The sequence below is a fragment of the Ambystoma mexicanum genome, chromosome 7p, assembly GCF_040938575.1.
Source record: "Ambystoma mexicanum isolate Mex_15411 chromosome 7p, UKY_AmexF1_1, whole genome shotgun sequence".
NCBI lineage: Eukaryota > Metazoa > Chordata > Amphibia > Caudata > Ambystomatidae > Ambystoma > Ambystoma mexicanum.
The window spans coordinates 649,051,581-649,066,051 of NC_090939.1; the positions used below are offsets into that span (position 1 = coordinate 649,051,581).

General features: G+C 43.8%; 1 protein-coding gene across 4 annotated transcripts in view; it reads right to left on the reverse strand.

The window, feature by feature from the left end:
• Window positions 1–14,471, reverse strand: part of REV1 (REV1 DNA directed polymerase) — a 1,193,441-nt gene that overhangs the window by 937,333 nt on the left and 241,637 nt on the right. For all 4 annotated transcript variants that reach the window (XM_069636691.1, XM_069636693.1, XM_069636692.1 and 1 more), the window contains one exon: window positions 1,566–2,239. In XM_069636691.1, the coding sequence (XP_069492792.1) occupies window positions 1,566–2,239 (674 nt within the window). The remainder of the gene's footprint in view (window positions 1–1,565; window positions 2,240–14,471) is intronic.

A 14,471-nucleotide genomic window follows, 5' to 3' on the forward strand; every position in this document is an offset into this window, starting at 1 on the left:
ATGGTAAAAGGTTAGAGCCCTTAGAACAACACATTTTGTCTTAGGACTCCAAGGTGGTCCAATCCTTACCTGAACTGCTACCAATGGACAGCCACCCCATATATCCAATACAGGAACTGTATGGACTGCCAACAGCAGAGATGCAACATACCCTAGCTTCAACAGTTCACCTTTACTCTGGTTCAGCACCTTGTCCAGTGGATTTCTAGCTGTCCTGCAGTACTTTTTTGTCACCACCCCTGAATAACCAGAGAGCAGTGCTGCTACTGGTGAGCTTTGACGTTTGCAACTTGAACATTGTGGCAGCTTATATATTTCCTTACCAGAAATACTGGCATAAGTGATGGACCTGTAGCCTTAATATCAGTACAACATTTAATGGGGGGGGCGGGAGGGGTAACGAATATGCAGGACCATATCTCACTCAACTAATAAGTAGCCAGTCTACTAATGCCAACCATTCCTATGAGAGACTGACTGCCCACTGAGAAGATTCAAATCGAAAAACACCAGGACATGGATTAATGGATTACCAGATTCTGTATTCAGAAGATCCACTGACCGTAACTGTTAGGGTTACGACTTCAGAACATTGGCTGTGGAACAGCTTGTAATCTGCTACGTTTTTTTTCCCGAATCCTTTGTCTTGATTGACTTTGTAATGTGACTCAAGTTAATTCGATCTTTTTATGTAACACAATGAGTTAAGTAATACAAATGACAAGTTTAAAATTTTAACTAAATCATTTTAATTAAAAAAAATACAATGGGTTCACACCAAAGTGGCAAGCAGGGATTTTAGGTCATGAGTCTGGACAGAGGAGGAGGCCTGACATAGGAGTATACTTAAAGCATCAGAGGTTTTCCCTTGCACACAAAACTGGAATGGCACTGGAAGCAGACGTTAAAGCTTCTAAATGGATTGGCTGGGCAGGGACAGATATGGTGGATTATTCCAGCACATTTTATGCAAGTCACCTACCATACACCTGCCACTAGTACTCTGGCACTATTCCAGCCCCAACTCGATAGTTAATCACTGGCCTTTTCAAGATGGATGCAATTATCCACAGCTTGGATGTTTGTAATTAGTGGCAGATGGATCCGATCTTTGAAAGAACCTTCCCTATTTATTCATTTCAAAGGCTGAGAATGTTGTTACCTGTAGCCTAGATCTCTATAGAATTATTACTGTGGATTAAAAGGCAACATCTCACGCACATTTTGATCCCGATACCAGTTGTGCCAGAGACAACAGAGGAGATGCAAATGCTGCACAATAATAGCTCTTCAAATACAATTGTTGCAACAGCCAAAAAAAGATTTCATAGGATCACAGGGCTAACTTTAATAATGCATAAACTTGATGAACTATTGCAGCCACCATAAATTGAATGACACTTTTTCACTTTGATTTCTTTTTAACAAAGATAAAGGGGGAACATCAAAATAATGTCGGCTTGTATGTTCTTCCCTCTCAGACGCCCATGTTACATGGGATACATTTTTAAATTAAGTTGCTGCAGTATAAAAAGAAGCCTTAATTCATCATATTGCAAACTTACCAGCCTTCAGTTTTTTTAACTTTTCTCTACCAGGAAATATACCATCGCCCTTTTTTTGTAGGCTGCGTACAAACTCAGTAAACTCGCACTTCCATGTTGAAATGTGATGCAATCGTGAGTGGGAATAATAGTCGGAAATAAAACTGGAGTCTGTAGTTCTTGGAATTACCTTGCAGGGAGAAGGTAATGAAATGCTTTTTGTGTTTAAAGGTCCCTGGACAACAGAAAGGTGAGCACCATTAAGTTTGGTATTATTGTGCAAGGATGACACATTTGTCACAGTTCTGTGAGGATTCCGCAAAACGTCTGTGTTTGTGTCGCCATGCTGCAGTGGCTGCACAGAGCAGTCCCTAGAGTTTACAGTATCGTCAGTGTTCCACTCCTGCTGCTGCGCCGGGTTCAAACTAACTTTGCCTGTTACGCAGTTGCTAGAGGAGAGCAGATCGCCCTGTGATGTTAAGGCACCATGTGAACTTAGATTGTATCCTTTACAAACGGAGCCGCTTTCTTGGTGTTGCTTAACTCCATTTTGTTTCCTCCCAGGAATGGTCTTCCTCAAATCTGAGATGTCAAAATCGTCATCATCCTTATGTTGTATGACCTCATCTTGCTTCAAGCAACCAATTCCATTAACCCTTTCACTTCCAGGTCCACAATCTTCGTTTATATGGTTTCTACAAACAAAAACCGTATGTAAATATATCACACAATATCTCAAATAGAAACAATTGTAATATGGTAATCCTTGCTCTCAATCCTTCATAAATGGTTGTAAAACACATCTCATGAAACACATGTACCTTCAAAGAATTTGCAAGGGTCTACTGTTAGATACATCCCTCCATGTGTACTCACTACCTGCCCCGCACATCATCAGCTGCCACAATCTATGCCAGGGGTTTTTCTCCCATATAGTAGTAAGGTTAGAGTACTGGATATGCTTATGGGGGTGGAAGAGTAGGTGTTGAGAAGGAGGGAGAGTAAGGACTGAGTTGGCTGGAATTACTGTGAATGTTAACATACTTTGTTGGCCTGCTCTATGTTGTTCCAAACAGGTTGAGAACCAGACTATATAGCTATAGGGTATTGAGAGCTGCAGCATGTGGCAACCAGCAACCATTTTTTTTTTGTTTGCATTGTATTTATTGAATGAAGCACACAGTCCTTTAACACCGGGCACAGTACAAAGGCCATATAGTAAACAGGAGCAATCCCCTTTCCGGGTGCTTTACAAAAAAACGATACAGTAAAATCTTGGAAGAGAATGTGAGGACAGCCAGACTGATGAATACACGTACAGAAAATACATTATTTTAAATTATTTTTTTTAAACGTAAATTAGGTTGAATATCATTGTGGGGGCAGGTGAGGAGACGATACCAGTGTATGTTGCAAGGTCTGCTTCAAAAAAGAAGGTGGTCCTTTACATCATTCTTAAAGGTAGGGATATGGGTGGTACTTGGGGGCAGGGTGTTCCAATGGTGGGTGGCCAGGAGAAAGAAAAAGTGAAAGATTGAGGCAGAACAGGATAGGCAAGGGAAATTAAGATGAAAACGGTTTGTAAATACAGAGTGTGTGGGGGATAGTAGCAATAATTAGATTCAGCTAGCTGTGTACTGAACGCATTGCCCCAAAGATGCATCCATGCAGAAAGCCTGTGGGGCCATGTGGCTGCTAGACATATTATTGAGACAGGGACATGTCTCTGAAAAGCCGCATATGATGTTTTCGCTCAGGTAAAGCATACACAGTGTCTTCAATGACTTGGAAGTCCTTGAAATTTATAGGGATGAGAAATACAGGAAATAATAAAATGGCGCAAGACCACCATTAATTAAATACAGGACTGTAGGGATGAAGAATGGCATTGAACAGAGGACCTTTAACCCTATAAAAACCAATGCATGATACTTGGGGGGGGGGGGGGGGTAAAGGGAGAGTCTAGCTCAATGACATGTCTGGTTGAATTGGTAGCTGCAAAGAAAACAGTCTTACAGAACAGTTAGTCCAGATCAAAGACTCAAATTGTTAATGCACTACAACTGGATCCTATTTTAGAGATGGCTCTTTAATGGTTAGGTAAAGATGAAGGCAGCCATAGAAGTGGTGCTTTAAAGCCACATTTGCAAGTTCAAATATATCTCTGGAATACGCAAATACCGATAGAGCATAAAGGATAGGGGAATGTCCACTATTTCAAGAAGAGGATGTAGCCCCTTGGTCTTAGCCCAGTTACAACAAGCATGGTAAAGCCTCTCTTCCTCTCTTACTGCCATAAAGAACTGTATGTCTTCCCGCTTTCTCTGAAGTCGTATTCTTCCCCTCCAGCTCTCTTCCCCCTCCCTCTCCTCCACCTTTCATTCACTTTCCTCCTACTAATCTCCCTATCTTTGCCCATGCTCACAACCTAGGCATTCACTTTTACTCCTCTCTCTCTTTTTCCCACCATATCTCTTTCACTTCTCGTGCCTGTCGCTACCACCTCTTCAATATTCGCAAAGTCTGCCCCTCTCTTACTTTCCATGCTACTAAACTTTTAATCTCCTCCCTTATCTTCTCTCGCCTCTTCTACTGCTCCTCCTTACTCTTTGGACTACCTACTTCTCATCTCGCCCCCCTTAAAATCTATCTACCATTCTGCCGTCCGTACCCTCTGTCTCCTTAACTTCCGTGACTCCATCTCTGCTTCCCTTTCCTCCCTTGGCTGGCTTCCATTTCACTCCCAACTTAAATTTCACTTTCTCTGCCTTGTCTTTAAATCTCTCCATGGTCTTGCTCCCCCTTATCTCTCCTCCCTCCTCTCTTTCTACACTCCCTCCCCGTCCCTTCGTTCTGCTGACCACTTCCTTCTCATTGTTCCTCCGTCCCCTTGTGCCCCCTCCCGTTTCCGCTCCTTCCAGCTCCTAGCCCCCCTGCACTGGAACTCCTTACCCCTCTCAATCCGCTCTATTCCTTCCTTCTCCTCATTCCGCACTTCCCTTAAATCTCTCCTTCTCCACCCACTCCCCCGCCTTGAAACCCCTTCTTGCTTCCCCTCCTTCCTTTATCTTTCTCCCCTTGATCATCTCCCTCCCCTGCCCCACCTCCCCACTCTCACCCTTTTCCCTTCCGTTTTCCCTCCTCCTTCTCCTCCTCACCCCTCCCTTCCTCCCTCCGTCTCCCTCACATTCCTACTGCACCACTACTCTCCCTATTCCCTTCAGTTTAATTGCTCTTCTTACTGTTTTGTTGAACTGATTCATAATTGTAATTTGCTTCTACCGTTATATTGTTATATGTATCACGTTGTTAAAATGTTCAGCGTTTTGGAGTAAAGCGCTATATAAACAAATAAATACAAATACAATACCTATACAAGAGCCAAAACCACTGACTTTTCTAATGGAATTCTTACAGGAATTCAGTGCAAGGAACAAATGGAAGGACACTCATATTTCTTGTAAAGCAAGTGATGTTGTGGGTGGGTGGTGTGTTGTGTCAGGACTTTAATCCACTCCCTGCACCAATAAACAGGAGGTCCATCTTCAGTGGCAAGATTTCCAGAAGGGCAGAAGCCAATTTTATAAAGAGCAGGACGTAGACTGTTCGCTAATGAGGGGGTATCAAAATCAGGTGACTGAAGCCTGCGCCACAATCTGTGTTGGACTGGTTACCAGTGTTCGAGGAGGGACGACGAGTAGAGGAAACACACATTCCATGGAAGAAGAAACACATTCTCTGAGGAGTAGATTTCCTTGACCCCTTCAGGAGGTGCATAGCAGTCATTGTGTGGAGTCACAAAAAGTCAACTATTGTGGTACCCCATTGATAGAATATCTGATCCAGTGCAGGCCCGGCTGCTGGGACCTGCTGTCTCCTACTCACTCACCATGGTCCATGCCCAAACGAAGAAATTTGGGGTCAGATGGCTCAACGGTTCTGAGTAGTCTTATTGAACAATCTTCCTGTTGCCTTGAGAGCAGTATGCAATCACTTGCTATTTGGAAAAAAAAGCTAACAGCCCTGAGGAACTCAAGGTGGCAACAAGTAAGACAGACACAAGTGATCACAGTTCATGGGTGTTTATTGAACAAAGGCTCCTAGCTGGCAGGCAACGCTGGCCACCCCACAAGGCCACACCTAAGGCCAAGGCAGCAGCGCCACAACGTTTCTCCCGGGGCTGACCCGCACTGCATGTCATGCCACTGCCCGGAGAAACTACTCAGCGGCAAACCACCTCTATCTGCAGTCCACGTCGCACAGCCAAAGAACCCTGCTCCGGCAGCGGTGGTGCTCGTACAGCCTCCAGCCGTGCATACTCCGGACTTTGCTGGCAGCTGACCTCCTACAATGTCGATAAGCGTCCAAGTTCGTCGACATTACCAGCCCCCGCTGGCCACCCATCTACAAAAGCGTGCCCACATCCCGGCTTCGCCAACTCCTGCCTCATCCTGCCCAACGCTTACCTTTATGGCCTGCCTCCCCAAGCCCCTACTCCATCCACCTGGCAACCCCCAAACAGCTCCCATAAGCAATATCTAGAACCCGGATGCCTTCCTGACCACCCTCTTCCACGTCACCTCCAGGGGTGCATTGGCATGCTCCTGGAGCTACCCAACCATACGAATATGCCACCCACAAAGTTCCTACCCCCAGCAAAGTGGGCGCGCACCCACTTACCTTACACCCCCACATCCTGCACGCCACTGGATAAACTCACCCACCATTGCACGCTGTAAGCACGCAACAAACACCTGTCTTTCCATATGACAAACATAATCTGGGCCCTACGACCCCCTTATCCACCAACAGGAGAAACATGCTTGGATCCTGCTGCTCCTTGCCCTTCACCAAACAACCTCCTCACCCACTCGCCAAACTATGTCCTTCACCCATTTCACTCTGCCCGCACCTGGCTGCCAACTTGCAAGACCATACCACCACAGAGTACCAAACCCATGTGCCCACTTCCAGCAGGGCATCACGAGCACCTCCTATACTGACAAACTACTCAAAAGAAAAATCCCAGCAAAAAAAAATAATCATCTCCAATGGGATTCCTCCAGAACTAACCCCAGTGCCCCTCCATTCGAATTCAACCAAAGGCTCCAACGCAGAAATAAGCAAAATCATCAATGGTCTAAAACCCTCCAGGTGCCAAGGCAACATCTGTCCAGCCGCCGTCATCAAAAAATGTGCCAATGAACTAGCCCCTTTCATTGCATCCTTGATCAAAACTTCGTTCGCCACGGGCACAGTACCCACCAACCTCAAGGACACCTGGGTCCTACCGCTCCTTAAGAAGCCAACTCTTCACCCATGCATATCAACCATCGTCCCATCACTACTGTACCTTTTCTCCTTAAAATCCTGGACAGAGCAGCGTACGTACAAATACAAAACTTTCTAGAAACTCGCAATCTCCTAGGGCTGCGCCAATCTGGCTTACGCCCAGGCCACTGATCTGAATTGACTCTCCTCGACCTCAAAATACAGATGGACGAAACCAAAGACAGAGTCAAACTAGCCCTCCTCTTGCTGCTTGATCTCTCGGCAGCTTTCGACCTGGTAGATCACAAAATCCTTTGTCATAACCTGGCCTCGGCTGCCCACTTCTCCTCTAAAGCCACATCCTGGTTCGAATCCTTCCACGCTAACAGAACCATGAGAGTCTTCTCGTCCACGGCATCAGCCCCACTTGCCCCAGTCACATCTGGGGTCCCCCAAGGCTCCTCTGTCTCACCCACGCTCTACAATATCTTCACAAAGCCACTATTCAACCTACTAGACTCAAAGGGTATCTTGTATACTAACTACGCTAATGATACCCAGATCCTTTTGCCATTAATAGGCAACTATGACACGGACAGTAATTTCCTCAACACTGTCTATCAGAGTATCCAAGGATGGATGGCCATGCCTTCCTTATGTCTGAATGATGAAAAGACTCAGCCGCTGCTTATCGGTTCACAAGAGCTTCTAAACAAACTTGACAGTGCTTACTCATCCTTCACTATCGATGGCAACTCCATCAGAGTCTCCAAAGAAGTGAAAACAGTGGGAGTATGCCATAGCTTCAGCAGCAGCCTACACAACCAAGCTCAAAGCAGGAACACCCTTTTTCTCTTCTAACAGTTGCCTCACCCTAGCCAGAGCCCTCATTGTCTCCAAATTAGACTATTGCAACTCACTCTTTGCTGGAACTACCTTAAGTAACTTATAAAAAAAACAAGTTATCTAAAATAATGCCCTTAGAGCAGCACAGCACATCCCAAAAAGAGACCCCATCTCTGCAGCCAGAAATAATGCCCATGGCTCTCCATCAAGGACCGCATTCAATTCAAAAATCTTACCCTCACACATACATGTCTAGGCCACACCGCCCCAAAATACCACTCCAACAAAATCACATAAACTCAGTCTAACAGACCCACTAGAGCCTCCTAACACCCAATGCCTATCCATTCCGAGATTCAAACTCACGAGGTCCGGAGGCCGCAGTTTTCCGGTGGTAGCGGCCAAATATTGGAATGCCCTTCCACCTCACCTAAGAGCCGAATCATCACTCTGGTCTTTCTGCAAAGGCCTAAAAACCTGGCTCTTTTCTCTAGACGCATAATCCCTCACCAGCCTCCCCTCTGCACAACCAATGCTAAGAGCCCAGGCAAAGAGTCCTCTCTGCCTGGTTAGGAATATGTGCCTGCACCTACAATGCATCTACAACGCCTCCTAGCAATGTTTATGAATGTGTGTCTGCAACTACAATGCTCAATCAATGGCGACCTGTAACCAACGCCTAGCTGCTTTCACCCATGAACTTGCTACCTTAACTGCTCCAAGATCAACTGTGTACATGTATTTCTCTGCAACCAGCGCCTAGTTGCCCCAGGGATTTTGCGCTTTACAAATGACAAAATAAATAAAAAATGAATACTCTATAAAGGTTGGAAAAATGCCTAATCTAAACCTAAATCTAAGATGAGAACAAACGGCGACCATCAAATGAAAATAAGGCAGTCCTAGAGCAGTCGAGCCAAAATAAAAAAAAGGACCTATACTAAGAAACCTGTTGCCAAACCTAACAGCCAATACAAAAAGGGGTGTGGGATAGTTTACAAGAAAAGAAAGAAGTGTTCTCAAATAACATGTCAGGATGCGACAGCTTGGGCCTCCCTTCCCCACGTTTCGAGTACGGGGTAAAGTGGGATCTTTGGAGCACAGTACAGTCTCTGGTTTCTCCAGCACGAGACAACAATTCAGCTTTCCACTCTCGAGATTTTGCCGTCAATAGCCAAGTCTCGTTTCACTTGAAAGTCTCTTGCCTTCAAGGACCTGACATGTTCAAATAACAAAACAAATAAGCAGTCTCTTTTCCATGGGCTTTGGGTGACTACTTTCACCCCGGGATTCCCCCCTTCTGGGTGCAAATCCCTTGAAAGTTCCTTAATGATATCAAGACCACAAATAGCTATGTTCTCTCGCTTTCAAGAGCCTCTCAGGTTCCAAAATAAAGATCCTTTAACAAATGAAAGTTTGTTTCCACTGTTTGCTGGGTGATGGGTTCATCCCTGGATCCTCCTCTTCTGGGTGCTGACGAGTCTCAATTCTTTACCACAGTTCACGTACCAGTTCCTTTGTCAATGCACAGTGGGCGAGAGCTTCACCCCTGGATCTCCCTCTGCCGGACTCCGATCCCTCTCAAATCTCTTTACCGGGATTCACTTCCCTTTGTTTCTCAATGTCTTTTCAAACAGTTCATAGTGGACATCCCCCAGCTGGGTTCACTTCTATCAACGCACTGTTTCTCTGGACTTTAGACTTTGCCCCTGTCGTCAGCATCCCTCGGTTGGGCTCACTCTTGCCAACTTCACATTTGCTTGTATATGCCTGATTCACTTCCCTTGCTTTCTCTCATTGCGGGATTCACTTCCCTTGCTTTCACACAGTTTATAGATCAAAGTCTTTAGATTGTACAGGTATTTTGCTTGACCTTCAGTATGACCACTTTGACCTATTCCATTGGCTCTCCTATGGCCTTCTTGTATCTGTAGTTTCTCTCATATGGGGCTCGACCGACCACAGTCTCCTGAGTTAGCACCCACGTAGTGCCGATTTCCCTCTGCAGCTGGTCTCCCCTTCAATACTTGTTACAGTTCTTTACACAGTTCCTTAAACTTGCCACTTTGAGATTGTCTGACTCAACACAGCCCGGTTCTCATCAGTTCGCCTCTCGACTCACTGGCTATGATGAACCGCTTGGCTTTTGACTTTCCTGGAGTCCAGGCCTGTACCACGGGCGCTAGAGCTTCCCTCGCTCCTGCTTATCAGCATAAGCTTGCCCTGTGTACCATTGATATCTGCTGCAAGACACTTATGCTATTGTTCGCGGTCTTAGGCTCTCTTACGTGAAGGCTCTGCGTGTCTGCGGCGAAAAGGGCAAGGTCACTTCTCTCCTCGCCACCCTCTCGATTCCTGACACCCTTCTCCTTCTTTTGAACTGCTGCGCCTGCTTAGCCGTGCCGTTGTGCTGCCTGTCGTGCTTGCTTTTCTCCCCTTTCTCGTACTGTGCTCTCTTGCTCCACCTTTTATCCCTGTGGGGAAGGGAGAAGGCTGTCAGGTGGGTGTGATTCTGATCAATGGCCTGACTTTGCCTGACCCTTGTATTGGGACATGTCAGTAAACGACTATGGTGTTAGTCCATTCTCTTGTGTGTCGTGCGAAAGGGTTTGTGTCGGAAAGTGGGAGGGACAGTGGTTTTGAAGGTCCTACGTGGTAGGATGGGGAAAGGAAGGGGGATACCGCGTCTCACCAGTCTGTGTCCCATTCCCCGAGTAGCCCCCATCCAGGTGATCCTCCCTCACTGGTTCACCCCCAGAAACCGGATCCAATAGTGAGGGCCGTGTCCTGGCCACCTGGATGACAGATCCCCGGGGACCAGCCAGGGCCTTCAGGTTTCCCACACAGCGCAGCGTTCCTGTTCAAAACATCTTTTGACTCCAGTGGCAATTTGTTACTTGATAATATAATCTCCACACTAGCAATGCTACCAGGCTGCTGCAGGGCATGCCACTGATTGTGGGATTGGCTGCTATGCACTTTGCTGTTACTGTCAGGAGTGTCCCTTTCTGCTCCTCCAGCCCTTCTACTAATGTTGTAATGTCTAAGCCACCTCTCCCCACACTATTGCTACTATGTATTGGCACTTCTCTAGCCCCCCTTCCTCCTGCCCTTAACTGATCTAAAATGCTCCTAGCTGACAATGATAAGGCTCCTCTTCCCATTCATACTTATTTCGCTTTAGTCCCTCTTTTCTTGGGCACTACTTATCAACTGCGCATGTGGATGAGGCCTTATAATACACAAATAAAGTCTCACTCATGAGGCAGTTTGTTTCACATTTGATGCATGCTGGTTGAATGTTCAGTTCTGCCACTAAACAGGTCACTAAAAAGGAGATACTGTATTTTAAGCAAGGCATGAATTCGTTTTCAAAAATTGCTTAGCAGAGTTTGCCAATTAAAATGTTCTGGATTAGAAGTCAATAAACTACACCTTTGACTGCGCCACCAAAAAGTTTCAAACGAGTTTCCGCTGTGTTTGTTGACAAAATATATCTTATTTTTGCCCCAGTGGTTTACACATGTTTCGGCCTCTATAGGGCCTTTCTCAAAACAAATTTTCTGGGCAAATGTACAAATTTAGCTTCTAAAGCAAAAAGTTGGTAGTAAGGCAGGTCAAAAAGTGCATTTGAAATGTAGCAATAATCGTAGGGAAAAGAAAATAGGAGGATGGGATTGTAGCTACCAATATTTACCAATCATATAGGCAGACATATAACAGTGCACAGGACAAAAAATAGTAACAGAAAAGTAAAAATAATGAACAATAAACACAGAAAAATAAAAATAAAAATCATTTCATATTATAAATATAATGTCATCATATTTCACTTCTTCAAAGGCATATATATATATATCCCTACGAAACTGCATGTGTATCCGAAATAGATTCTCATCTTTAAATAGCATTGATGTCATGATTATCGGTTTAGTCTAATTGCTTTAACTTATTCGATGTTATCAATTCCATCTGGCAGGCAAAGTGACCTTTTAACATGTTACCAATATGATGAAACACCCAAAGTTAGTGATTCCCGTTATATTGAGTAATTTATATTGCATGCCTGCTTACCAAGTCGAATTCTTGTCTGTCACAGGATAATCCCTGTGAACATAAAATCAAGGTAAGTAATCTAACTAAATACTGTAGTGTTATGCACAACCAGTTATTCATCCGTATATGGTTTATAAATAGTAACCGGTCGGCCGTGCCGTGTGTTTGAGGTATATCTTGGTACAACATGCAGAAAGAGAACACATACGTGCAACTGAATTAATTGACTCTCACTCAGGAAATTGCTGAAACTATGGTATTAGAAGCAACCAAGCAAAACAAACTATAAAAAAATGTATGAAATTTTGAAGGAGTATCAAGAGGACATTAAAATAAGAAAACTATGTAAGTTTTTCAGGGATGAAAGAGATTATAAGGAGGACCGTGTCTATACTTTTCAAGAGAAATTTGACAAAATTGCTAAAACACCATCCAAATCAAGCACACCAAATACATCCTCTGCTAGCTCAGAGGCAGAATCAGATACTGATAAAGGAACTGAGGAAAGAGATGAACTCGAAGAAGACGGAGCAAAGAATAAAAATAATGAGGGTGCTGGATTTCTAAATCAGATAAGACCATACAAGAAAGGAACTAGAAACTTAAACCAGAAACATGTCCTTTTTCAGTTACCAAATGCACTGAGCAAGAATTCTCAAATACAAGGAGGAGAGGAAGGCGGGGGGGAGGGGTTTGCAGACACCGGCAACCCTGATGCACTAGAGGATTTTCGAAGGTTAACGAGAGCGGCAGCCAGCGAAGCAGCAAGGAAAAGCAAGTAATGAATCTTGTAATGAACATATCAAATCGCAGTATTAAAAATGATGAACTATCAGTTTTGAATAAAGGATTGTCCTATGCACCTACGAATCATCTGGACTTGATCAATACGCAGATCGATCTGTTTAAATTTGTTCTCAAATTGAGATTGAAGAAATACTTTGCAACATCAGTGAAAGAAAGAAAGTGAAAGAAAAGAAAATTTTGAAAAGCGATTTTACAATTGATGACATTGAGAATATACATCTTCTCAAAAGACCAAATCAAGATTTACACAATTTCCAGCAGAAAACCTGATAGAGGTATTCTACAAAGCCACCACGAGAGATATTTATGAACTATATGAAAATCTGAATATCAGCCCCCATGTTTCAAATTTAACCAAAAAAGAAAAACTTGCACTGAAAGAACTACAAATGGATAAAGATATAGTGATTAAAGAGGCGGACAAGGGTGGAAACTTTGTTGTCATGAATAGACGTGATTATATTCAGATGGCACTTAACCACTTACAAATACCAGCATGCTATGAGAAACTTGCTACAAACCCTAAGAATGACATTCAAACTCAAATGGAAGAACCAATTACTAATTGGCATAGGAAGGGGTCGATTTCAGATGAGGAGAGAAATGGACTGATGATCAAATTTCCTGTAATACCAACCTTGTATTTCCTTCCAAAGGTTCATAAAACCTTTGATAAAATTCCGGAAGGACGTCCGATACTTAGTGGTATAGGGTGGCTGACGGAAAGGATCTCCGAATATATAGACAATGCTCTACGACCACGGGTGCCGAAATTAAAGGCTTTTATTAAGGATACCACAGATACAATCAAGATTATTAATCAATTTGTTTGAAAGTCATATCTATAGGCTACCTGGGATGTACGCTCTCTATATACCATCATTGAACATTCAGCAGCCTTCAGAACCATTGAATATGAGTTTAGAGATGACTCTGCATCACATTACCAACATGTACAGATACTTAAGGAAATGTTGACATTTACCTTAGAAAATAATATCTTCATGTTGAATAATCAATTTTACAGGCAAATGAGAGGGATAGCTATGGGCACAAAGTATGCTCCAGCCCTAGAAAAAATTATTTATGGGGATGTATGAGGACAAACAAGTATATCTTGATGAAGCTTACATAAAGAATATAAAGTTATGGATACGTTTCATTGATGATGTTCTCCTGATCTGGGATGGTACAAGTGTGGAACTAAATGAATTTCAGAACAGATTGAAGAGAAATGAACTCGAAATTGAATTTGTCGGCAATGAGAGTGCAACTCAGATTAACTTTTTGGATCTGACAGTTTTTGTGGATGATAAGAAATTGTGTACACGGACCTTCCGAAAGGAAACAGAGGTAAACTCTACCTTGCATGCACATAGTTGTCACCATAAACCAGTAAAGCGGAATAACAGGCGAGTTCATGAGAGCTAGACGAAACTGTAATCGCTCAATGGATTTTTCAAGGGAATGTGACTTACTGCAGGAACACTTTCTACAAAGAGGATATTCAAAGAAATGTGTCAGAAAGGCCCGACAGAAGACAACTAAGATGCCCAGGGAGCAAAAGTTTGTACCCAGGATACAGCCCGAGGAAAGGAAACAGAGTGAAATAAACGTTATAACAACATTTAGTGCCGGAAATGGAGAATTGAAGAAAGTACTGAATAAAAATTGGCACCTATTAACATTGGACCCCCATCTGGTTAATTTCATTGGGGATAAACCTAGAATGACATTTCGAAAGGCTAAAACGATCAAGACGATTGTGAGCCCCTCAATTCTGCCTGAATTGAACCCGGAACCCAGAGGAACTTGGTTAGAAGTAAAGACTTCAGGCTTTCGAAAATGTGGGACATGTACTATTTGCCCCTATGCCCATGAACCAATGACGAGCTTCACAGACACCAGGGGAACACATATGGAGATAAAAGAAAACAAACTGTCGAT